General features: G+C 45.1%; 1 protein-coding gene across 3 annotated transcripts; it reads left to right on the top strand.

Moving 5' to 3' along the window:
* Positions 1–449: 449 nt before the first annotated feature.
* Positions 450–20023, top strand: fez2b (fasciculation and elongation protein zeta 2b). 3 transcript variants are annotated; one of them, XM_041860464.2, is made up of 9 exons: positions 450–1004; positions 14625–14733; positions 14941–15057; positions 15183–15324; positions 16141–16382; positions 17762–17842; positions 18878–18953; positions 19149–19214; positions 19880–20023. In XM_041860464.2, the coding sequence occupies exons 1-9, from the start codon at positions 703–705 to the stop codon at positions 19894–19896; spliced, it is 1152 nt and encodes a 383-aa protein (XP_041716398.1). In that variant the 5' UTR covers positions 450–702; the 3' UTR covers positions 19897–20023. The 3 variants fall into 3 exon arrangements, with proteins under 3 accessions (XP_041716398.1, XP_041716396.1, XP_041716399.1); XM_041860462.2 differs by having other exon boundaries at positions 453–1004; positions 16117–16382; XM_041860465.2 differs by lacking the exon at positions 17762–17842 and having other exon boundaries at positions 455–1004; positions 16117–16382.
* Positions 20024–25566: the final 5543 nt, after the last annotated feature.

Below are 25566 nucleotides of genomic sequence, written 5' to 3' on the forward strand. Positions count from 1 at the left end.
TCAACACCGCCCCCAGGTGGGAAATTATATTATTGCAATAACATTTTCCATAGTATTTTATTTACATAACATAGCCTACATACAAGAACCCAGTCCATGGTTCAAAGCCGAAATAACCAAGTCAATACAATATTCAACATTTATTTATTTGTTTGACCTTTTCCTCCAGTTTGCAACAATAGGGATGTGTATTTTAAATGAGAATCCTATATGCTACTGACCACAGTCACACATACTCGAAGATTAAATAGTAAGAATTGCATAGTTTTAAAAAAGGTACTCTAAAACACGTCAAAAACCATGTTTGTTTTGATCTTCGAGAGGGAACTCACATTTGGGCTCCCAAGTGGCGCAGCGGTCTAAGGCACTGCATTGCAGTGTTAGAGGCGTCACTACAGACCGTGGTTCGATCCTGGGTTGTATCACAACCGATTGGGAGTCCCATAGGGCGGCGCACAATTGGCCCAGCGTCATTAAGGTTTGGCCAGGGTAGGCCGTCATTGTAAATAAGAATTTGTTCTTAAAGGTTAAATAAAAACTACAAAATCTCCAATAGTAGAGGATGGAGTCCCACCAATCGTGACGTCAGAGTCCGCGAGCTTCCACCCACTGTTCTACAGTCCCGGTTCATCATTTACATATCGCGGACGATAGCGCACCATCCAGGGTTAGCGCAGCCCGAACCGAGTCCCTGCATCAGTCATGGCGGCGCCGTTAGCCCACTTCGACGAAGACTGGCAGGATTTCAATGAATTCAAGGCGGCCTCTGGGTCGCCGAACCGACTGGACCAGCTGAACTCGAACATGGCTGACACGGGCCTGGTGGAAGATTTCTCAGACCTCGACAGCTTCTCGGGGGACATATGCAGCTTCACATCAATGGAGGACCTTGTCCACGACTTCGATGAGAAACTGACAGTTTGCTTTCGAAATTACAACACCAAGACTGAAAACATAGCCCCCATTAAACCTATCACAGAAGATAATTTCCTCAAAGACGACGAGTGAGTGTGAATTTTGTAGCTACTACTTTATCAGTTAAGCATTGATAGCTTAACATCTACAATCTCAAGCTAGTTAGTTAATTTAGCATACCATTGCTAATGTTAACCTGCTGCTAGCTAGCCATTTTACAACAGGGTTGTTAGTTAGCAAGCCAATGTTGTTTGGAATGCATGTAAACCTGTAAAGATAACGTAGAAAATCAGGACTTCAAGACAAGAGCCTTCAAGATAAGCATAAGTGTTTTGTTGTTTGTTAGCAGGTAGTTCAAATACTTTAGCTGAGCTGGGTTTTCAAAGTAACTAGCTAAGTAAGGTAGTAGCTAGCTACCCAACTTTAGTTTGTAAACGACTTGATAGTTTCAAGTTTCACATGTCACATGCACAAGTACAGTGACGTGCCTTTCTTGCAAACTCAAAACCCAACAATGCAATAATCAATAACAATGTAATACTAGAAAAAAACACGAGAAATAAGAAGAAATATGAAGATCACAATAATTAATCATTAATAATTAAGTAAGCATACTAACGGTATTTACAGAGTCAGTTCCATGACCATATTTACAATGTGCAGGGATACTGAAGTGATGGAGGAAGATATGTATAAGGGTAAGGTGACTAGAAAACAAGATATAAGATAAACAGAGTAGCAGCAGCTTGTGTGTGTAGAGTCAGCATAAATGGATGTGCATATTATGTGCGAGTGTGTAGGGCCCTGGTGAGTGTGTATAGAGACAGTGCAAAAATAAAAGGTATCTTTATTGACAAGGTTAACTCCGATAGTCTTTGTAGCTATTTTGTTAGCTATGTAGTAGTCTTATTGATTGGGGATGGAAGCTGTTCAAGAGCCTGTTGGTGTCAGACTTGATGCACAGGTGCCGATTTTCTGGGCCTTCCTTCCACTCTGCCTGATATACAGTGAGGGGAAAAAAGTATTTGATCCCCTGCTGATTTTGTACGTTTGCCCACTGACAAAGACATGATCAGTCTATAATTTTAATGGTAGGTTTATTTGAACAGTGAGAGACAGAATAACAACAAAAAAATCCAGAAAAACACATGTCAAAAATGTTATAAATTGATTTGCATTTTAATGAGGGAAATAAGTATTTGACCCCTCTAAAAACATGACTTAGTACTTGGTGGCAAAACCCTTGTTGGCAATCAGAGGTCAGACGTTTCTTGTAGTTGGCCACCAGGTTTGCACACATCTCAGGAAGGATATTGTCCCACTCCTCTTTGCAGATCTTCTCCAAGTCATTAAGGTGTCGAGGCTGACGTTTGGCAACTCAAACCTTCAGCTCCCTCCACAGATTTTCTATGGGATTAAGGTCTGGAGACTGGCTAGGCCACTCCAGGACCTTAATGTGCTTCTTCTTGAGCCGTGTGTTTTGGGTCATTGTCATGCTAGAATACCCATCCACGACTCATTTTCAATGCCCTGGCTGAGGGAAGGAGGTTCTCACCCAAGATATGACGGTACATGGCCCCGTCCATCGTCCCTTTGATGCGGTGAAGTTGTCCTGTCCCCTTAGCAGAAAAACACCCCCAAAGCATAATGTTTCCACCTCCATGTTTGACGGTGGGGATGGTGTTCTTGGGGTCATAGGCAGCATTCCTCCTCCTCCAAACACTGCGAGTTGAGTTGATGCCAAAGAGCTCGATTTTGGTCTCATCTGACCACAACACTTTCACCCAGTTCTCCTCTGAATCATTCAGATGTTCATTGGCAAACTTCAGACGGGACTGTATATGTGCTTTCTTGAGCAGGGGGACCTTGCGGGTGCTGCAGGATTTCAGTCCTTCACGGCGTAGTGTGTTACCAATTGTTTTCTTGGTGACTGGTCCCAGCTGCCTTGAGATCATTGACAAGATCCTCCCGTGTAATTCTGGGCTGATTCCTCACCGTTCTCATGATCATTGCAACTCCACGAGGTGAGATCTTGCATGGAGCCCCAGGCCGAGGGAGATTGACAGTTATTTTGTGTTTCTTCCATTTGCGAGTAATGGCACCAACTGTTGTCACCTTCTCACCAAGCTGCTTGGCGATGGTCTTGTAGCCCATTCCAGCCTTGTGTAGGTCTATAATCTTGTCCCTGACATCCTTGGAGAGCTCTTTGGTCTTGGCCATGGTGGAGAGTTTAGAATCTGATTTGATTGATTGCTTCTGTGGACAGGTGTCAAGCTGAGATTTAAGAGTGTGCTCCTAATCTCAGCTCGTTACCTGTATAAAAGACACCTGGGAGCCAGAAATCTTTCTGATTGAGAGGGGGTCAAATACTTATTTCCCTCATTAAAATGCAAATCAATTTCAAAAAAATTTGACATGTGTTTTTCTGGATTTTTTTGTTGTTATTCTGTCTCTCACTGTTCAAATAAACCTACCATTAAAATTATAGACTGATCATTTCTTTGTCAGTGGGCAAACGTACAAAATCAGCAGGGGATCAAATACTTTTTTCCCTCAATGTAGATGTCCTGGATGGCAGGGAGCTCGGCCCCATGCGATCGAGGGTGGTACTATTGCCATACCAGGCAGTGATGCAGCCAGTCAATATGCTCTCAATGGTACAGCTGTATAACTATTTGAGGGCCCATGCCAAACTTTTTCAACTTCCTGAGGGGGAAAAGGCGCTGTCACGCCTTCTTCACGACTGTGCGTGTGTGTTTGGACCATTTTAAGTCTTTAGTGATTTGGACACCGATGAACTTGAAGCTCTCAACCTGCTCCACTGCAGCCCCGTCGGTGTGGATGTGGGCGTGCTCGCCCCCCTGTTTCCTTGTGGGCGTGCTCGCCCCCCTGTTTCCTGTGGTCCACGATCAGGTCCCCTGTCTTACTGACTGACTTCCTCCCTGTAGGCTGACTCATCGTCGCCGGTGATCAAGCCTACCACCGTTGTGTCGTCAGCAAACTTGATAATGGTGTTTGAGTCGTGCGTGGCCACACAGTCGTGGGTGAACAGGGAGTACAGGAGGGGACTAAGCACAAACCCCTGTGGGGCCCAGGTGTTGAGGGTCAGCTTGGCGGAGGTGATGTTGCCTACCCTCACCACCTGGGGTCGGCTAGTCAGGAAGTCCAGTTGCAGAGGGATGTGTTCAGACCCATAGTCCTAAGCTTGGTGACGAGGTTGGAGGGGACAGTGGTGCTGAACACTGAGCTGTAGTCAGTGAACAGCATTCTAACATTGCCCTCACCCACCTAGATAAGAGGAATACCAATGTGGCAAACAATTGAGATTGCGTCATCTATGGATCTGTTGGGACGGTATGCAAATTGGAGTGGGTCTAGGGTGGCTGGGATGGTGGAGTTAAAGTGTGCCATAACCAGCCTCTCAAAGCATAACCAGCCTGTCATGATTACAGAAGTGAGTGCTACAGGGCGGTAGTCGTTGGGGCATGAAGCCTTTGAGTTATTAGGGACAGGAATGATGGTGGTCATTTTAAAACATGTAGGGATTACAGACTGGGACAAGGAGATGTTGAAAATTACCGTGATATTTGCATTGCATGATTTCGTAAACTGTCCCTCCGTTCACATTAGTGACTTAAAAATATTAGCTAGGCTACCGTTTTCTCGTGCATTAGCTAGCTATGTGCACAGCAATTCATTTTCCCAATTCTAGCACTGTAGCTAGTTATTGTATTGAATACTGACTTTGATCTTCATCATAGACTCGTCTGAGTCTGTCTAAATTGACAGGACCGGACAGATAGGAGTCTGGGCTGTTCTCCATTGACTCACTGTTGAATAACCATATCTTCATTCATTCATTGTGACATTTAAACAAGTTCAAACACATACACAGAGGTAAATCTTTGTAATTGTTTTTGAAAAGGCACACTTCAGCTTAGTCTGATTTAATCAGGCAGTAATACACAATTAATGGGTATATACAGCCTGAAACAAATCCCTGCAAAATCGTGTAAATGTACCTTACAAGCCAGAATTTTTTATAAAATTACATTTAAACTTCCGGTTGAGACAAAATATCTACAGGAAGGTATTGTTTACCCGACTGTTTAGAGTGATGGTGGGTATATGGTGGTTCAACCTGGTCTCAGAGCATTTCTTATTATTCTGTGTGTAAATCTGAGAAACTCCATTTAGTGTGATGTGTTACGTTTCATATTGTATGTATTAATTTGTTGATGTCCATCATCCATTTCGTATAATATGTTACGAATTACAAATCTTATGTTACGAATTTACAAAACCTACAATCTGTTATGAATGTGCAAAACTTATGATATGTTACGAATTACAATTTGTTGTTGCTAACGTTAGCTAAGTGGCTAACGTTAGCTAGGCTAGGGGTTAGGGGAAGGGTTAGCTAAGTAGCTAAAAAGTAGTAAGTAGTTGCTAATTATCTAAAATACTAGAGTTGTCCTTGATGGGAAGAAACACAAAATAACTGTCAATCTCCCTCGGCCTGGGGCTCAATGCAAGATCTCACCTCATGTAGTTGCAATGATCATGAGAACGGTGAGGAATCAGCCCAGAACTACATGGGAGGATCTTGTCAATGATCTCAAGGCAGCTGGGACCATAGTCACCAAGACAACAATTGGTAACACACTACGCCGTGAAGGACTGAAATCCTGCAGCGCCCGCAAGGTCCCCCTGCTCAAGAAAGCACATATACATACCCGTCTGAAGTTTGCCAATGAACATCTGAATGATTCAGAGGAGAACTTAGTGACAGTGTTGTGGTCAGATGAGACCAAAATGGAGCTCTTTGGCATCAACTCAACTCGCTGTGTTTGGAGGAGGAATGCTGCCTATGACCCCAAGAACATCATCCCCACTGTCAAACATGGAGGTGGAAACATTATGCTTTGGGGGTGTTTTTCTGCTAAGGGGACAGGACAACTTCACCGCGTCAAAGGGACGATGGACGGGGCCATGTACCGTCAAATCTTGGGTGAGAACCTCCTTCCCTCAGCAAGGGCATTGAACATGGGTCATGGATGGGTATTCCAGCATGACAATGACCCAAAACATACGGCCAAGGCAACAAAGGAGTGGCTCAAGAAGAAGCACATTAAGGTCCTGGAGTGGCCTAGCCAGTCTCCAGACCTTAATCCCATATAAAATCTGTGGAGGGAGCTGAAGGTTCGAGTTGCCAAACGTCAGCCTCGAAACCTTAATGACTTGGAGAAGATCTGCAAAGAGGAGTGGGACAATATCCCTCCTGAGATGTGTGCAAACCTGGTGGCCAACTACAAGAAACGTCTGACCTCTGTGATTGCCAACAAGGGTTTTGCCACCAAGTACTAAGTAATGTTTTGCAGAGGGGTCAAATACTTATTTCCCTCATTAAAATGCAAATCAATTTATAACATTTTTGACATGCGTTTTTCAGGATTTTTTTTGTTATTCTGTCTCTCACTGTTCAAATAAACCTACCATTAAAATTATAGACTGATCATGTCTTTGTCAGTGGGCAAACGTACAAAATCAGCAGGGGATCAAATACTTTTTTTCCCTCACTGTAGTCTATTTCAGAAGAACAGAATAGCATACTCTGAGTTGTCCGTATGTTAGGTCCTGATCTGGCTATGCCAAATGGCTGTGGGCTACACAGGTACATTTAGCAAACAAGAATGGCTTAGAATTCCGTGGCATTATTTTATAGAATGAAGAATACAATTGAACAAAGCTGAATAAAATAGAAAGGATATTTTCTCCAAACGATTTGAGGGAGTGTGCACATGCGGCTGTTATGTGTTGAGTGGTTAACAAAGAAATAGGTATTCCTATATGCTTCATTTAGAGTTATTAATGTAACTTTTAGTTGTTCTACAAACGTTGGGCTATATGTTTAGATTTTTAGTACATTGTAAGGCTGCATGATGCGACTCTAATGATGATTTGAAAAAAGTCGCTTGAAAGGCATGTGTTCTGCTTAGTTTTTTCGCAGTATCTCATTCACAATTTAACAAGCACTTGATAATGGCTCAAATTTCACAGCGGCATCCCTTTTGTGTGGCCGTAATGCACCCTAAAAAAATCCATGCCTTTTGCGGCCAGTGATGTGGTCTTTCTCACAGGCTACAAGTGAAGACGGACACGTCGGGGACGCAACTGCGCGCGTCCTTATCCAATTCCGAGGTGCATATTGAAGATATTGGAAGAACTGTCCACATTTACTTTTCGTCAGCCAACAAGATGATTTGCCCTAACGAACAGCAAAAGCACTAGCCTATGTCAATATACTATCCCCCATAGTACAAAGGTCAACCTATTCTATTCTGTGCGAGAAATAAATATTCCAAACATAGTCTGGGACAGTTGTGGGATGCGATAGATCCCAAATTAATACAACCACTAGCATCCCAAAAACCTTTTTATGCAATGTGGCTGACGCAACAGATCAGAACGTTTAGCTTAAGATGTTGATAAACTATTAGGCTTATTCTTCACATTATAAGCGCAGCAATGCGCACCTGGTAGTAGACTATAAGCGCAAATGTTCCATTAGCAGAAAACACCTTTATCAAAAGTCACCGCAAATGCAATTATGCATGTAATGCTTGTATTATAAAGGTGCATTTGTATGGTGAAAATTATCTTCCCCAAACTTGAAACTCACGCGCTGCTTATGTATGCCAGTTAGGCTCTACACCCCTTGTAAAACGGATTTAATGTGCTTAATTTTAAGAAGTTATTTGGCCACTTTAGTTGTGATACAAACCTTAGTCTCACACCTCATATGTTTTAATATGATTCGAAAAGTCGCAAAAAAAGGCTTTGTTTCTTACGCTGGGCGTCATTAACAAGTGATAGGCTAATATTGTCACCCATCAGACTATTCTTGATTTAATCTTGTCTTTACATATACTAAATAATATGTGTGAAATTTGTTTTGATTTTGAATGGACCATTATCATGCACCTGTATCGAAACAGGGACAGCGGGAAAAAATGGAACGCTTTTCCCCGTGGTTTATTTTCATGGCAGCCAGGTAGGCTATACTCCTGTTGTAAATATAAGCAATGTGCTTAATATTAGGAAAGTTGACAAATAAAAATAGTAGGCCTAGCCTATTGAAAGCTGATCCTCCTCTTTTCAGTGGAGGCCATCACTCTGTTTTCTTGCGCAATTTCATAGCCTATTGAAATGTTGCGCAACATGAGCTCATGGGCTCTCATGAAGTGTGTGTGATTAGATTTTCGATTACATTTGCATTGATGTCAGAGTGATTAGAGGGACAATAGAGTGCTGAGTACCAGGAAGTTAGCAAGTTTGGTAGGCTACTAATGACCATCAGCAGCATCAGAGGTTGGAGAAGCCTAATTACCGTGACTAAACGGTCACGTGGAATATGACTGCCTTCAGTACTCGTGACCACCGGTGTGGCGGTAATACGGTCACCGCAACAGCCCTACTCCCATATGTAAGCCTTAACTGAACAATCACTGTTATCTTAGAATGGGGTTATTTTATAATAGTAACACGTTAAAACAAGGGTAGCTAGGCTATCAATATCATTGACATTTTACATTTACATTTTAGTCATTTAGCAGACGCTCTTATCCAGAGCGACTTACAGTTAGCACATACATTATTTTATCGAACCCACAACCCTGGCGTTGCAAACGCCATGCTCTACCAACTGAGCTGACTCATCAGCAGCATGGTCTGACTTCAGCACAGTCAGTGTCATCTCCCTAAAATGGCCTCCTAGGCTATCACACTCAATACAGATACAGCAGTGACATTGTCAGCTCCGTTTTGGGCATAATATCAATTTCCAGGAAAGAAGAGTTAAATTCACACACAGACATGCACACATACACACAGAGAGAGCACATATACACACAGTACACAAGGAGACTAGGGTGAGGAGGATGTGTGGGTGAGGGAAGCGGAGCATGGGGAGGTGGAGGGGGTAGTTTGGACAAAAGTCTTAGCTGGGCTGAAAGAGCAGTGCACTGAGGGCAGAGGAGTCCTTTCATGAGTGACTGCCCTTTTTGGAGGACGTGCCTTGCCTACTAACAAGCTCTACTGTAGCTGGCTAATGACCTAGCTCCAAGCAGAGATGCACAGCTAGGATGACATGGAGATGGAGGAATGAGTGTGAGAATGTGATTTGAAGGAGTCAGGCGCAGGAGGGTAACTCACTGAATACAGAGTTTATTCCGTAGGACACAGTTACACTGGATAGCGTCAACAAAATACAGGCACTCGGGGAACAATATCCCCGGAAATACAAGGTACGGGTAGCTCAACCGAGCTACACTCAACTCACAAATAACAATCACCCACAAGGACAAGGGGGGCAGAGGGAACACTTATACATGTACTAATGAGGGGATATGAACCAGCTGTGTGTAATTGACAAGACAAGACAAATGGAATGATGAGATATGGAGCGGCAGTGGCTAGTAGGCCGGTGACGAAGAACGCCGAAGCCTGCCCGAACAAGGAGGGGAGGCAGCTTCGGAGGAAGTCGTGACAGTACACCCCCCGACGCGCAGCTCCAGCAGCGCGCCGACCCCCGGCCTGGGGATGGCCAGGAGGATGCGGAGCAGGGCGAGCCGGATGGCGACGGTGGAAACCCCGCAACAGGGAGGGATCAAGGATATCTCTCACCGGAACCCAGCACCATTCCTCCGGACCGTACCCCTCCCACTCCACGAGGTACTGAAGGCCCCCCACCCGACGCCTCGAATCCAGGAAGGAACGGACAGAGTATATCGGGGCCCCCTCGACGTCCAGGGAGGCGGAGGGACCTCTCGCACCTCAGACTCCTGGAGCGGACCAGCCACCACCGGCCTGAGGAGAGACACATGAAACCTACCCACATCCTGATTTACCCGTTCCACCTGCCCATTAGACTCTGGGTGGAACCCAGAGGTCAGGCTGACCGAGACCCCCAGACGTTCCATGAACGCCTTCCAGACCTTGGATGTGAACTGGGGACCTCGGTCAGACACTATATCCTCTGGTACCCCGTAGTGCCGGAAGACGTGTGTAAACAGGGCCTCCGCAGTTTGCAGGGCCGTGCGGAGACCGAGCAGAGGAAGGAGGCGGCAGGCCTTTGAAAAGCGGTCCACAACGACCAGGATGGTGGTGTTACCTTGGGAGAGGGGAAGATCAGTCAGGAAATCAACACTTAGATGAGACCATGGTCGTTGTGGAATTGGTAAAGGTTGTAACTTACCCGCTGGGAGGTGCCTAGGTGCCTTACTCTGGGCGCACACTGAGCAGGAGGAGACATATACACCCTCACGTCCTTAGCCAAGGTAGGCCACCAGTACTTTCCGGTCAGGCAGCGCACTGTACGACCGATACCTGGGTGACCAGAGGAGGGTGACGTGTGTGCCCAGTAGATCAGACAATCACGGATAAGAGCATGCACGTACCGCAGTCCAGCTGGACACAGGTGGAGATGGATCTGTGCGTAATGCCTGCTCTATATCCGCATCCATCGCCCATACTACCGGCGCCACAATGCAGGAGCCGGGAGTATGGGGGTGTTGTCTCTGGGCCTCTCCTCTGTGTCATACAGCCATGACAATGCGCCTGCCTTCACGGTCTTTGTACCCGAGATGTATGACAGTGTAAAATCGAACCGGGTGAAGAATAGCTTAGTGGTTAAGAGCGTTGTGCCAGTAACCGAAAGGTCGCCGGTTCTAATCCCCGAGCCGACTAGGTGAAAAACCTGTCGATGTGCCCTTGAGCAAGGCACTTAACCCTAATTGCTCCTGTAAGTCGCTCTGGATAAGAGCGTCTGCTAAATTACCAATTTATTTATTTTATTTAATAGGGCCCTCCTGGTCTGGCGAGGATTCAGCCTCCTTGCTGCCCGGATGTACGCCAGGTTACGGTGTTCCGTCCAGACGAGGAAAGGGTGTTTCGCCCCCTCGAGCCAATGCCTCCACACAGTCAAAGCTCAGACAACAGCCAACAGCTCCCGATCACCAACGTCGTAGTTCTGCTCCGCCGGGCTGAGCTTCTTAGAGAAGAAGGCACAGGGGTGGAGCTTGGGTGGTGTGCCCGAGCGTTGAGATAGGACAGCGCCTATCCCTACCTCGGACGCATCCACCTCCACTACGAACGGTAGTGATGGATCGGGGTGGACCAGTACCGGGGCTGAGGTGAACAGACCCCTCAGTTTCCTGAAGGCCGGGTCAGCCTCAGCAGACCAGCGGAGCCGGGACGGCCCACCCTTCAACAGAGATGTAGTGGGAGCTGCGACCTTGCCAAAGCCCCAGATAAACCTCTGATAGTAGTTGGCAAAGCCCAGAAAGCGCTGCACCTCCTTAACCGTGGTGGGAGTCGGCCAATTACGCACGGCTGAAATGCGATCCCCCTCCATCTCCACCCCTGAGGTGGTAATGCGGTATCCGAGGAAGGAGACGGACTGCTGGAAAAACATACACTTCTCTGCCTTGGCATAAAGGTAATTTTCCAACAGTCGGGGCAGCATTTTGCGAACCAGGGACACATGCTCGGCGCACATAGTGGAATACACCAGAATGTCATCGATGTAGACCACTACACCGCGACCAAGCATGTCCCGAAACACCTCGTTCACAAAGGACTGTAAGACGGATGGAGCATTCATCAAACCGTAGGGCATAACCAGGTATTCATAATGCCCCGTGGTTTTGCTGAATGCTGTCTTCCACTCATCTCCCTCCCGAACACGCACCAGGTTGTACGCACTCCTGAGATCTAATTTGGCGAAGAAGCGCGCCCCATGCATTGACTCGATCACTGACGGAATGAGGGGGGGGGGGATAACTAAACCTGATCGTCTCCTTGTTCAGTGGTCGATAATCAATGCAAGGGCACAAACTGCCGTCTTTCTTCTTCACAAAGAAGAAACTCGAGGAGGCGGGTGAAGTGGAGGGACGTGTATATACCCCTGGCGCAGGGACTCGGTGACATTTGTTTCCATAGCCGCCGTTTCAGCCTGCGACGGGGTACACATGACTCCTGGGAGGTACAGCATCTACCCGGAGGTTTATCGCGCAATCCCCCGCCCAATGAGGTGGTAACTTGGTAGCCTGCGTCTTTGAAAACGCATGCACCAAATTGAGGTATTCGGGGGGGAACGCGCACGGTGGAGGTACTGGACTTTCCGGACTTTCCGTGGTTGCACCAACAGAAACACCTAGACACCTACCCTGACACACTCGTGACCACCCCGTGAGAACCCCCCCATGAGAAGGTGGGGTTGTGGAGTGCTAACCAAGGGATACCTAATACCACAGGGAAGCAGGGGACTCAATAATTTAAAAAAAAAGTGATCTGCTCTCCTGGGTAATCATGGTGACTGGTGCAGTAACTTCCTGAACAAACCCGGACCCTAATGGTCGACAATCAAGTGCTCTGATGAAATACCTAGACGGCGTGAGAATGCCCTGTCCATAAAGTTCTCAGCTGCACCTGAATCGAGTAACGCCTTACATTGGGGAACTACCATGTGATCGGGAAAGTAGATGGGTAGGGTACAGTGCGCAGCAGAGGGCTCTGAACGAGTGTGGGTGTTCGATACCTGGGGTGATGCGAGTGCCCTGCCTGCCGCCTCCAGACCCAAAAGAGCGTTGACGACTCCGTGTGGTGTACTGTCGCTGTCGTCCTCCGCTCTCTCGGATGGCGGCTCCACCCAGCTCCATCAGCTCGGGGTGGGAACGAGCAGACCCCTTCCAGGACGTCCTCTGGCTGCCAGCAGGTTGTCCAAACGGATGGCCATGTCCGCCAGTTGCGTGAAAGACAACATGGTGTCCCGGCAAGCTAGCTCCTGTCGGACGTCCTCCCACAGATGGCACCGGAAATGGTCCATAAGAGCCCGCTCGTTCCACCCGGACCCCGCTGCCAGTCCGAAACTCCAAAGCGAAGTCCTGCGCGGTCCTCGTCCCCTGCCTCAGGTGGACCAGCCGCTCGCCAGCCTCTCGACCCTCGGGCTGGTGATCGAAGAACGCCCGAAAGAGGCGAGCGAACTCCCCGTAGTTCTCCAACGCGGCTCCTCCTTCGTTCCACACCGCGTTGGCCCACTCCAGGGCTTTCCCCGACAGGCAGGAGACGAGGGCGGACACCCTCTCCCGCTCCGATGGGGCCGGCCTGATGCTGGAGAAATAGAGCTCCAGTTGGAGGAGGAATCCTTGGCAGAGCGCCGCCGTCCCGTCAAACTCCCGTGGTCGGGAAATCTGGATCCCTCCGGGTGCTGGGGTGTGGGCGGCTGGATCCGGTTGGCCAGCTGGTCTCGACAGATTGGGTACTCTCCTCTCCAGGCGTTGGACGACCTGAAGAACCCGATCCATCGCTTCTCCCAAGCTGGCCAGTATCGTGGAATGCTCCTGGACCCGTGCCACGACTCCAGGCGTGCGCTCCTCTCCCGCTGACTCCATAGTGCGGGTGGGTGATTCTGTGAGAATGTGATTTGAAGGAGTCAGGCGCAGGTGGGTAAATCACAGAATACAGAGTTTATTCCGTAGGACACAGTTACGCTGGTAGCGTCAACAAAATACGGGCACACGGGGAACAATATCCCTAGAAAGACAAGGTACGGGTAGCTCAACCGAGCTACACTCAACTCACAAATAACAATCACCCACAAGGACAAGGGGGGCAGAGGGAACACTTTTACATGTACTAATGAGGGGATATGAACCAGGTGTGTGTAATTGACAAGACAAGACAAATGGAATGATGAGATATGGAGCGGCAGTGGCTAGTAGGCCGGTGACGACGAACGCTGAAGCCTGCCCGAACAAGGAGGGAAGGCAGCTTCGGAGGAAGTCGTGACAATGAGTGTGTGTTTTCATGTATCTGGATGTGCTTTAGGGAAAAGTTTCATGAGCAACTTTCCTTGGCATAGGAGAACTACCCATGGAGCTACACAGAGAGGCTTGTGTGTGCTTGTTTTTGTTTATGCAGGGCTTGCATCTGTGTGTGTGTGTGTGTGTGTTCTTGACTGCCTAAAAATATAGCAATGCCAGAATCACAGGGTGACAGCCGCAGGGCCAAATCATTTCCTGCCAGCATTGCCCCATTTAGAGAACCTTTCCTTGATGATAATGATGCTGTGTTAGTATGAGAGCGAGAGGGATGGAGAGACTGGGGTTATATGAAGAACACGTGTATTCAGTTGAGTGTGTGTGCAGCAATCTCTCTGACGCAAAACCTTTCTGACACATGGGTTCACAGTGCCCATCCTCGCATCGCTCATAGCAGTCCGGGTCAGACACACACACACAAACACATCCTCACATATCTTACACATGTTCACTCCCATTGTGTAGCGGTATCTATGTACAAAATGTATTCTCTATTTCCTGTAGTATAGCACAAAGCAAAGATCTTTTGACAAAGGACTTGGACAATACATTTGGCATAAAAAATGACTAGGCTATTAAAATGTTAGATTCCTCGCTCTTATCAGGCAGAGGCGAGCTGCGTCAGGGACAGAGGGAAGTGGTGTGGGTGGCTGGTGAAAAGAGGATGACTCAACTGCCAACTAATGCTGTGTCACTGGGGGAAAGTTTTTTTTATGTGCAGTGTATTAACATTTTCTGTCTTTCTTCCTCCTTTCTCTCACCCTCTTTCTCTTCATTCCCCTCACCATTTTTCTCTTCCACCGTTCTTCCTCTCGCTCTCCCCCTCAGGGTGTGGAATGCCCTGACAGATAACTATGGCAACGTGATGCCAGTGGACTGGAAGACATCTCACATTCGCTCCCTGCATCTCCCCACACTCAACCTCTGCAAGCAGGGGGTAAGACACACACCCACACCCATAGGCAAACACTCACACACATGGTCTGCACTGCCCCACTCTGTACACATTCCCCCGCTCCGCACACCTGTTCGTTAGCTCAGCCAAGCTGACTCATCTCTCTTTTTTCCTCTCTCTCCCAATCTCTCTCTTTTTGTCCATCTTCTCGCCCTCTTCTCTCTCTCTCTCCCTCTATGTGATGGACAGAAGCTGGACAACATGCCTCTGGACCTGTCTGATGATGAGGAGCTGAGGGAACAGATGGATATGCACTCCATCATTGTGTCCTGCATCAATGATGAGCCGCTCTTCACTGCAGAGCAGGTACAAACACACACACACACATTTGACAGACAACGCACTCTCTTTCTATCATGTCTCAAATTCACCACACACTACTACTTACAAAGCCACACTCTTAACACAAACTATGCGTGTGTGTGTTGCAGGTGATTGAGGAGATTGAGGAGATAATGCAGGAGTCTCCAGACCCAGAGGAAGATGAGAGCCCGTCCCAAACAGACCTGTCCATGCTCTCCCAAGACCTCAGCAACCTCAAACGCTCCAGCTCCAACACCAGCTATGAGGACCGTGAGTTATTCCTAACTCTCATCTAAATCACTAACTGCTCAAGTATAAACAGCTCCTTGCAGCTGTATTACACAACCCCATACATATACACTGAGTATACCAAACTTTAGGAAGACCTTCCTAATATTGAGTTGTGCACCCCCCACCCCCACCCCCCTGTTCCAAAGGGATGCTGGCCCATGTTGACTCCTATGCTTCCCACAGTTGTGTCAAGTTGGCTGGATGTCTTTTGGGTGGTGGGCCATTCTTGATACACACGGGAAACTGTTGAACAAACCGGTGCACCTACTACCATACCCCGTTCAAAGGCACTTAAATATTTTGTCTTGCCCATTCACCCTCTGAATGGCACACATACACAATCCATGCCTCAATTGTCTCAAGGCATAAAAATCCTTCTTTAACCTGTCTCCTACCCTTCATCTACACTGATTGAAGTGGATTTAACAAGTGACATCAATAAGGGATCATAGCTTTCACCTGGATTCACCTGGTCAGTCTATGTCATGGAAATGTTAATGTTTTATATACTCAGTGTATATACAACTGGACCGCAGATACAGGCTCACAGTAGCATTGTTACATAATAGACATTAGATACAACTGGACAGCAATTACTGCATACTTGTTATGTAACTTTAAATGCACATCATATCAAGATGTAATGCAAACGTTTGGGACTGACCATGTAAGTATGTGATGTGTTATCCTGCCATGTGTTAATGGTATTTGTCAAGCCCTATATAAGTATGCGTTTAGTATGTTTATGTTCTAATCCCTACCTCCCCCCAGGCTTGCGTCTTCTTTCGTTCTCAGAGCTGAGCGAGGCCTTGGAGGAGGTGGAGACTGCCATCAGGCGCTACAGTGAGGAGCTGATCCAGGCCCTTGCCCTGAGAGACGAGCTGGACTTTGAGAAGGAGGTGAAGAACAGCTTCATCTCGCTGCTCATCGACGTGCAGAATCGGCAGAAGGAGCACCGCGAGCTGCTCCGCAAGAAGAAGAAGATCAGGCCCACAGGCAGCGCTCAGAGGGCCGACAGGACACATGTCCCTGGGACGGTGAGCGAGATGGGGCACTGATACACAGATTCGTACACCTAGTATTGTATAAATTTAAATGCATATAATACACGTTGTGATGCACACATACGCACATAGATAGAGGGGTCCGAAATTATTGACGCCCTTGATAAAGATGAGCGATAATGACTATATAAAGTAAATAATTCAAGTACTGACCTAATTGTATGCTCCAAAAAATTGGAAAATTATATTATTTTATACTAATACAATTGCTCAGAGAAAGAGATTTTGTTTAACAAGTCATAATTTTTAAACTCAAATGTAGTGGTCAAAATTATTGACCCCCCATATTATTTGGTCCCATATTTCTATCACACAATGACTACATCAAGCTTGTGACTACAAACTTGTTGGATGCATTTGCCGTTTTTATTGATTTGATTTATTTTCAGATTATTTTGTGCCCAATAGAAATGAATGGTAAATAATGGATTGTGTCATTTTGGAATCACTGTTATTGTAAATAAGAATATAATAGGTTTCTAAAGACTTCTACATTAATGTGGATGTTACCATGATTACGCATAATCCTGAATTAATCGTGAACAATGATGAGTGAGAAAGTTACAGAGGCATAAATATCATACCCCAAGACATGCTAACCTCCTGTTATTGGTAATGGTGAGAGGTTAGCGTGTCTTGGGAGTATGATCTTTTGACCCTCTGCAACTTTCTCACTCACAATAATAATTGGGCATAAAATAATCTGGGGGAAAAACACCTAAACAAACTGCAAATGCATCCAAAAAGTTTGTATAGTCATAAGCTTGATGTAGTCATTGTGTGCTAGGAATATGGAACCAAATACTAAACCTTTGACTACTTTAATTATTTCTGACACCACTGTAAGTGTATTGTGCACACGGGTAGATGCATGCACTGGAAACAGAAGAAATGCATGAGAAACATGCATGCATGGAAGTACTGTACTAACTTCTGCCACTCACCCTGTAGACCCTGTTGGGTCTCTCTCTCTCCTTACGCTTTATTATACAGTCCGCTATTTACATGGTGGAAATGTATTTATTTACATCATTACATTGTAATTATTGGGCTTTGTTGTATGCCATTTTGACATGTCTTTGTAAATACCAGCTGAAATCAGGACTGTAAAATAAAGCATCCAGTAGGTCTGAATTCACCCTGCCATTGTTTTTGTCCAATCTGAACTGTTGGACTTCCGTGTAGATAATTTGTCCTTTTTGGAACCAGAAACGATGGCGGGTTGAATCCAGTTCTATACCCCTCTTCTTATTCTCCTGCTCTGTAGAGCTCTCATGTCTTTTTGGAGGGTTTCTCATTCTTTCTCTAGTTTTATCTCTCTTGCATTCTCTCCCTCATCTCCCTTCCTCTAGCTCTTCACTATGGAAGGGCTGTCCACTGTCATTCAGAACGGCCTCCGTCAAACTTTCGGCATCACAGGAGGGGACAAACAGGTGCCCCTCTCTCTAGCTATCCTCTCGTCTTTTTTTAAGTTTTTCTTATACTTTTTTGGACAGTTATTTTCTCTACAGCTTTTGCCGCTGCTGTGTTTTCCACGTGTCCTCTTTATTTTACCATCTTTCATTTTCATTTTTTCTATCAGTTTTTTAACTCAAGCCCTCCTTTCTGCTCTCACTCATCCTCTGGCTCATTCTCTCTGTCCATCAAACACAAATTAAGCAGCTCTCCTTCTCAGCTTTCATATCCTTCTCTTTTTATGACTTATTATTTTCCCCCAATGCTTTTCCTGTCTTGTTGACTGAGCATTTAGCCTTGAGATTGGCTGTAACTATTGTCTGTAACTTGATGCTGAATCATCCAATAGTGTGCACTCCTTATTTCCTGCAAATAAGCATCCTCCTATTACTAATGCCCAACTGTCTCCCACCAAGCTAAAACCAACCAATGGCCTTAACCCAATCGCTCACCTACAGCCACACGCCAACCAATCACAACTTACTTTCACTCATTATTGGCTCAGAGTCGACCAATGACTTTCTCTCTCTCAAATAATCAGTTTCTTGAATTCAACAATTTATACAAATGGTGATGGTAAGGTTTAGGGTTGTGACGGTCATGGAATTTGGGATGACGGGAATTGGCCAGCCAAATGACGCGGTCTCTTTTAATAACCGTTCGAATAGTAAAACACTGCAAAGTAGTTAAAATGCTGTTGGTTCCACTTTAAAGGAAATATTCACCCATTTTGAATGTTATATTGTATTTCTGCATCACTGGGCGATGTTCTATCGATTCCCGGGGTCATTTCATGTTTTTATGTGTATCTGATCTATTTGTCGTTCAAGCAGGCAGAACTACAGCCTGTATGACGAGTTTTGCATCATATGCTAAATTCTCAATAACTTTCTATTGTATCATGGTGCAGTTTTTCATTTTCTTTCTGTTCTTCCATCCTTTACATTCACTCTCTCCTGTGTCTTGTTCTCTCTCCTCTTGTTCTGTGGTTGTGACGTGTTTCTCGCTCTCAGTATCTGACCACAGTTATCCCATATGAGAAGAACGCTGGCTCCCCCTCTGTGGAAGACCTTCAGATCCTCACCAAGAGTGAGTACTGACATGTTCCTGTTTATTACAACGGTTTATTTCTTTTACAAACCACACTTTGTCTGTCAACTTGCAATTCACCATAGGCCGACTGATGAAAGCTGTAATGTGAAGACTGAAATGTCATATTATAACCATGATATTAACTCATCCCAAGTCTGTGTTTGTGTTTTTCTCACTCTTCTCTCCATGCAGTTCTGCATGCCATGAGGGAGGACAGTGAGAAGGTACCCAGCCTCCTAACAGACTACATTCTCAAAGGTACACCCTCCCTACCAGTTACAAAACTCTTACTCCCGTTATTACCGCACAGGGTGTACATTCTCAAAGGTACTCAATTACTTTGAGAAAACATTGCGCCCATTCAAAACAGAGCTGTTGTCTAGATTGACAGTCTCACTACGACCTAGTGCCTGAGAAAGATACTGCAGGACACGAGGGTTCAGTTAGGACACATGTTATTAGGAGGGTCTACTTCCAGTGTGTACTTTGTTCCCTGAAGGCCTGCAGGGTTGTTCTGAGCCTTTCATCTTGACCTTTACCCTCCTTGTCTCTCGCCTCTGCTGCGCCGCTCTGTCGCTAGCTCTGGTATGAGAGTGGTGGACATGGAGGTTTGTGAGGCTCTCACACACACACAATCACATGCATACAAGAAACGCGCACACACACGTAATGTGTGGAGAGCCCGCTCTCACACACCTCCGAGACAGCCCCCTTCACTGGCTATGTGCTGTAGTGTAGTGTGCCTTTGCTGTGCTTGTGATTATGGTGTACACTCACTTAACCACTATCTTACACACACTCCCTCCTCCTACTCACTCACACACTCTTGCTCACCCCCCCATCCTTTCTTAATTGCTCTCCTCAATGTGGTAGATCATTTTAGGTTGACAGCTGTTTTCTGGGTGTTCTTCTTGTCCCTGCAGTGCTGTGTCCCACATAGAGCCAGTGGAGGAGCCACCAGTTCTACAACACTGAACACTCCAGGCATAAGCACCTTTTTTATTTTATTTTAGGTACTCAGCTTACTGTCCCTGACCTCCAGGGGGCCCCCATTGATTTTGTTAGTCACTCTCACTCAGATATCAATAACATGGCATAAGTCATGGTAAAATGTGTTGAATTGTAGGAAATTAACTTTAAAACTGCAGAGATTTTTTTATCCCATGGTAAAATGGGTAGAAATGCTTGGAGGGCCCCCAACCAAATCTCTCTTAGAGCCCCCAAAAGGCTAGAGCCTGCCTGCAATCAGGAGATGCAGAGTTCTAGAACATACCAATGGAAGGAGAGTCACCCACCCCACCCTCCTAATAATGTGGACTCTTCCTGATGGAGTATTTTATTTCTCCACCACAACTTTTCCCGCGACCTTTGAGATTCACATTTTAATGCCTGTTTTACATTATAATTTTCTCACATTTTACGTGTAATCTTAAATGTTTTTTAATGTTGTAATGCTATAATCTCACATTAGTTTTAATGTCTTCTCTGCATGTTAGCAGTATTACTCTTCATTGTCTAAAGTGGCTTCCTGTACTCATCTCCTATCCTCCATTTGCACTGATGTGAAGGAACTGGAGACAGAAAACAAATTCCTCTACCTTCACCTGCCTGCCTTTTCACATCAGTAAAGATTAGGGTGAGGAGACAAGGAGAAGAAGTCACTTGACAATTGGGATGCAGCTTTTCTCTGTTAAACTGGCCAATCCGGCCCTCTGTGTATATATAGGAGGGATGGGGAAATAAGACTTCTTGAACCAGTCTAACTAGGGTGGGATCAGTCATGGTGTCCAATGAGAGCTCTCCACTTTATCAGAGAGCTCCTATTGGTTCAGAGCAATTAATGATTGACAGACCATGGGGATTAGTGGGGTTCAGAAGCCTTGTTTTCCCCATCTCTTAGGTTTTACGTTTCATAAACCCCCTGAAGGGTTGTGTATGTCTTTGCATGCTGCTACATAGGATTAGGGAGCTACATCGGTCAAATGTTATGAAGCATTATTTTGTATACTACAATGTGAAATTGCACAGATCTAAAATGTTTTTTTAAAGTGATAACTTCTCGAAACAGGGAAAAATAATGACAGAAGTTAGTAAGGTAACTGAAAGAACAAACTTTTTTTTTTCTGTATTTTTAGAGAGATTTTCACTGCCAGTAGTGTGTGTGGCCACTTATTATGACATCACCATTGTTATGTAAACACTAGCCGTCAACCTCTGACCCCTCCTAGTGATCACCCTGTATACTTGCCTCATACATCCTCTGTAACGTACAGTAAGTTAAGGGTTATTTGAGTAATTTAATGGATACAGAAATAATATTAGGACGTTAAATTGCTATGAGTTGATCCTGCCATGTTGTTTTTAGAACCAATAACTCTTTGATGTTGTGTAAAGGTTGGGGATCTAGTGATGACATGTTATCTTGTCTTGTCCAGTGGACGTAGCAACAGTAGTCGATCACCAAATCGTTGCATGTACTTATGTAGACAATTTAAAGGATGTACGGAGGTTTCTGTACAAAAGTAGGAGAGATCCTTCAAACAAACATTTCAAAAACCCATTGTCTACATCCACAACCACTAACCTTCAGCACTGTCTATAATATCACCTGTGTACGCCACAATCCTTTCAAATCGTCAGCAGTAACTAAGCTCAGTGCACAATAATTACAATAGCACACAAACCGATCAGGCACGGTCTATCACTACTCAGGTACACCCAGAGCGTTTGTTCTACAGCAGCCAGCCTGTCCACAGAAGTACAGCAATATGGATCGTGTTAGGATGAAGAGTGTAGATGTTGTTACTCCATGCTTGGGGATAATGTTGTAGCATTAGCAAGCCCATCATCCTACAGCTTGAGTAGCCATGTAGTCGTTTTTGTCTGTCCTAGGCCTGAGTAGTAGTATACTAACATCAGTGATAAAGCTTCAGACAAGTATAGGCTAGTACTTGAAGATCTAGCTAAGTGGTCGTTGTAGCACCAGCTTGCATTAACTCTGTAATAAGGCAGCCTGACACCTATAGACAGCAACTAGATATCCCAGGTACTCGGCGGGCCGCTGTAAATCGATGGTAGTGCCAGTCCTCACTATTCGAAGTCCAGGGTAGTTAGCGGGAATCATGGAGTCTAACGGAAGCTCTCTTTTCCCTGTATGAAAGTGTATGTTATGAAGAGATGTTGGGTTTTAGTTGAGGGTCTCAGAAGGCATCTTTCTTTATTAAGTGAAGCCAGCAAAGCTAGTAGACCTCTACGTACTGTACAGAATCATATGTAACTATCTTTCAACTGTAGCAAGCTTCAAAAGCATTCAGAACCCCTAGCATGCGCTTTATCTACTTTTACTTCAAGGAAATAAAATGAATGATAAGGAATAAGGTCACCGAGTGGCGCAGTGGTCTAAGGCACTGCATCGCAGTGGTAGCTGTGCCACTAGAGATCCTGGTTCGAATCCAGGCTCTGTCGTAGCCGGCCGCGACCGGGAGACCCATGGGGCGGCGCACAATTTGCCCAGCGTCGTCCAGGGTAGGGGAGGGAATGGCCGGCAGGGATGTAGCTCAGTTGGTAGAGCATGGCGTTTGCAACGTCAGGGTTGTGGGTTCGATTCCCACGGGGGGCCAGTATGAAAAAAATAAAATAATGTATGCACTCACTAACTGTAAGTCGCTCTGGATAAGAGCGTCTGCTAAATGACTAAAATGTCAATGTCACACTAAAGGGATCCTTAGCATTGAACCACATTGTAATAAGAAAGTTAAGCCGAACTGAAATGTATACTAGCTTGTGTGTGGTTTGGACTCCTTGAAACTGGAGTTGAGTTGAGAACTAGTATTATTCTGGTTGTCTTGGAGCGGCATGGGGTTGTCACGGAGATCAGAGAAGGTTATTGACTCAGGCTGAAGCCCCGCCCCTCGTTGCCTGGTCCCTCTATTTTAGCAGACATATCAGCGTATATACACGCTTTATCTAGAGATGTATATTTATATAAACACATGCAACAAATAAGGCTGCCTTTGTAAATGCCAGAAATGTATAATAGAATCTATTCATTTATTTTTAATGCAATATACTTCTTCCCCCATTTTGGGTTTTTATGTTTACTTGTCTTGTTGTCATGATGTACTAATGTACATTAATTTATTCAGTAAATGTTTGTTTTGTAACCATATCGACTGTAGTGGTACAAACGTTTTGTGCCAGAATTGCATTGGAACTAATTTCAAATAAAATGTTTACTTTGGTGTCATGCTATTGGTTTGTAGGTGCATCCATGATGATCAATAGTTGGTATTAAATCACCTTTTTACTCTAATTCAAGTTACTATCAAAATACATTGGTCCACACTTTTAATTGATAAAATCTGTAAACAGAAATTGTGCAGAAACCTATCAAAAGGCATTCTTACATGCAAGCAACAGCAAGTCAATGTACAAATATGTTTTATATCAAATGAAAAATACCTTACTCTTCTCTTTCTATGTTAGGTCAGTGTAGCTATAAGAGCAAATGTGAATATAAATGGATGCCTTAATACTGCTAATTGAAACAAGGATATGTTCTTCTCTCAGTGAAACAGAGCTTTTCTCTCTACCTCCTCGGGAGTCTTCTCCTATTTCATGAAAGCACTCATGCATATCTGTCCCAGAATTATGTCATAGTCTTGCTCACGAGACAAGTCCTTTTCTTAGACAATCTGAAGTGAGTCATTTATTTGCACTCATTTCTTTTTATTCCATTCTATTTCACCCAAGCGTGCTGTCTGGTAGGTCGGCGTGAGCAGTAAAACCAAACTGCACAACATTGCAGTCATAGCCAAATAGGATTAATTCTAAGCAGAGCCCCACCTGTTTAGCTAAAAAAATAAAATATATATAACTATTTTTTTGCAAGTTATTTTGGCATTGTGTGTCACATATCAGTTTGCAAACAATGTAAAATAAAAAATATTCCTTGAGTTAATAAAGCCGCATACAAACATGGTCTCTTTCTTGAGTAAATCAGCTCCAAAATGCAGGTGTTTCAGCCTAGCTCAGTGCTTTCTGTGGTGGAGGGGAAGCCAGTGAAAATACAGAGCATAGGCATTGGTAATCTTCTCTAGTTGCGTCGTGATAGGCTTAGTGTTCTGTCACTCATGGGGACACTATGTCACCGCAGAATCTACAGGGAGAGCTAGGCAGTTCAAGCCCTCTTGGGTGATGCCATACAGTAGATTTACATTAGAAGTGCCCCTCCAAGAAGGCTCAAGGCCATTGGCCACAGATGAAATGAAGTCAAATCACATATCTACCCGTAACTTTGATTGGACTGATCATGTCAACATCATACTTTCAAAATCTTAGCTAGCAAGCTAGACAAGCAGTCATTATTATGAATCATGTGGACAATATTCTGGCAAATCCTTTTCAATCCTTGCTATATGAAGAGAAATTATAGATAATCAGCCATTGGACATAAACATGACACAACAAGTCGGAAATCGCAAGTTCAACGAGTGGTTTGGAAGTAATCAATGGCTAACAGCAAGCGTCGCAAAGCAATCACTATTTTGCTTCCCCTGCCTGCTATTCGGTGGAGAGGGTGTGTGGTCCAAGTCTGGGTTTAAGGATTTAAAACATCTGTCTGAAAGGGTCTCTTTTCCAAGTTGAAAAGGATAAACATTCAAACCAACACCATGGGCCAGAAAAGGTTGAATACATTGGCCATGTTTTCAATCCAGCATGGCTTCTGCCATGTTCAAAACAACTGGAAACTCAGAAATGGGAAATCTCTGACTTCAGTGTGTTCAAGAAAACTGGGAACTCGGGGGAAAAAACTAGCTCCGACTGGGATAATATGTTTTGACCGTCATTCAACTCTGAATTCCAAGTCGGGAACTCAGGCCTCTTTCTAGAGTTCCGACCTGAAGATCACTGACATCATGAAACCTTGTTTTCTTCCGAGTTCTAAGTTGTCTTGAAATAGGGTGACCATACGTCCTCTTTTTCCCGGACATGTCCTCTTTTTGGACCTAAAAAAATGCATCCGGCCGGGATTTCTAAATCGCCCAAAATGTCCGGGATTATGCTTTCTACAGTCGCCATTCAATGTGTGCGTTTTTGGGGTTTTGCCTTGTTTTTACCTTTCTCTTTAGGTCCCGCATTCTCACACGCCACCATTGGTCGGTCATGTAGGCCTACGCAAACATTGGTCAAACTGCATCTCAATCATTACCCTCACCATGGCAACAGCCAAGAGACAGAGCAGCAGCTTGCTTGTCAACAGTGGCACATGGCTGCAGAACAACGTAAAAATGGCCAAAAGCAAATGTACATTCACATACGATTTACAGAGAAAATTCCCGTGTTTTCGTCTTGGTCGGGATCGGTGTGAAGCAGAATGCATGACCTGCAAAGCTGGCACGTGTCAAATAAAGGTGCTAGCGACCTAGAAGCCCACATACGCTCCGCAAAACACTAAGTTGCAGGTAAAGGAGAGAGTTCGTCAGGTAAATTAACTGACTATTTTGTGAGAGCAGGTAAAACAGAAGATGCTGTTACTGCTGCGGAGGGAATTTTTGCACGTCTGCCTGGTTAAAAAAGGCTTTTCCTGATTCCGAGACTGCGCAAAAAT

Source organism: Coregonus clupeaformis, chromosome 33 (genome assembly GCF_020615455.1).
Source record: "Coregonus clupeaformis isolate EN_2021a chromosome 33, ASM2061545v1, whole genome shotgun sequence".
NCBI classification, from domain to species: Eukaryota; Metazoa; Chordata; class Actinopteri; order Salmoniformes; family Salmonidae; genus Coregonus; species Coregonus clupeaformis.

What these genes read in the sequence shown, in the direction of transcription:
- fez2b (XM_041860462.2), top strand. Translation starts at nt 703, where the DNA reads ATGGCGGCGCCGTTAGCCCACTTCGACGAAGACTGGCAGGATTTCAAT. An exon ending in GGACACATGTCCCTGGGACG is followed by an intron (nt 16,383 to 17,761) that starts GTGAGCGAGATG and finishes CCCTTCCTCTAG; the next exon opens with CTCTTCACTATGGAAGGGCT. An exon ending in CCTTCAGATCCTCACCAAGA is followed by an intron (nt 18,954 to 19,148) that starts GTGAGTACTGAC and finishes CTCTCCATGCAG; the next exon opens with TTCTGCATGCCATGAGGGAG.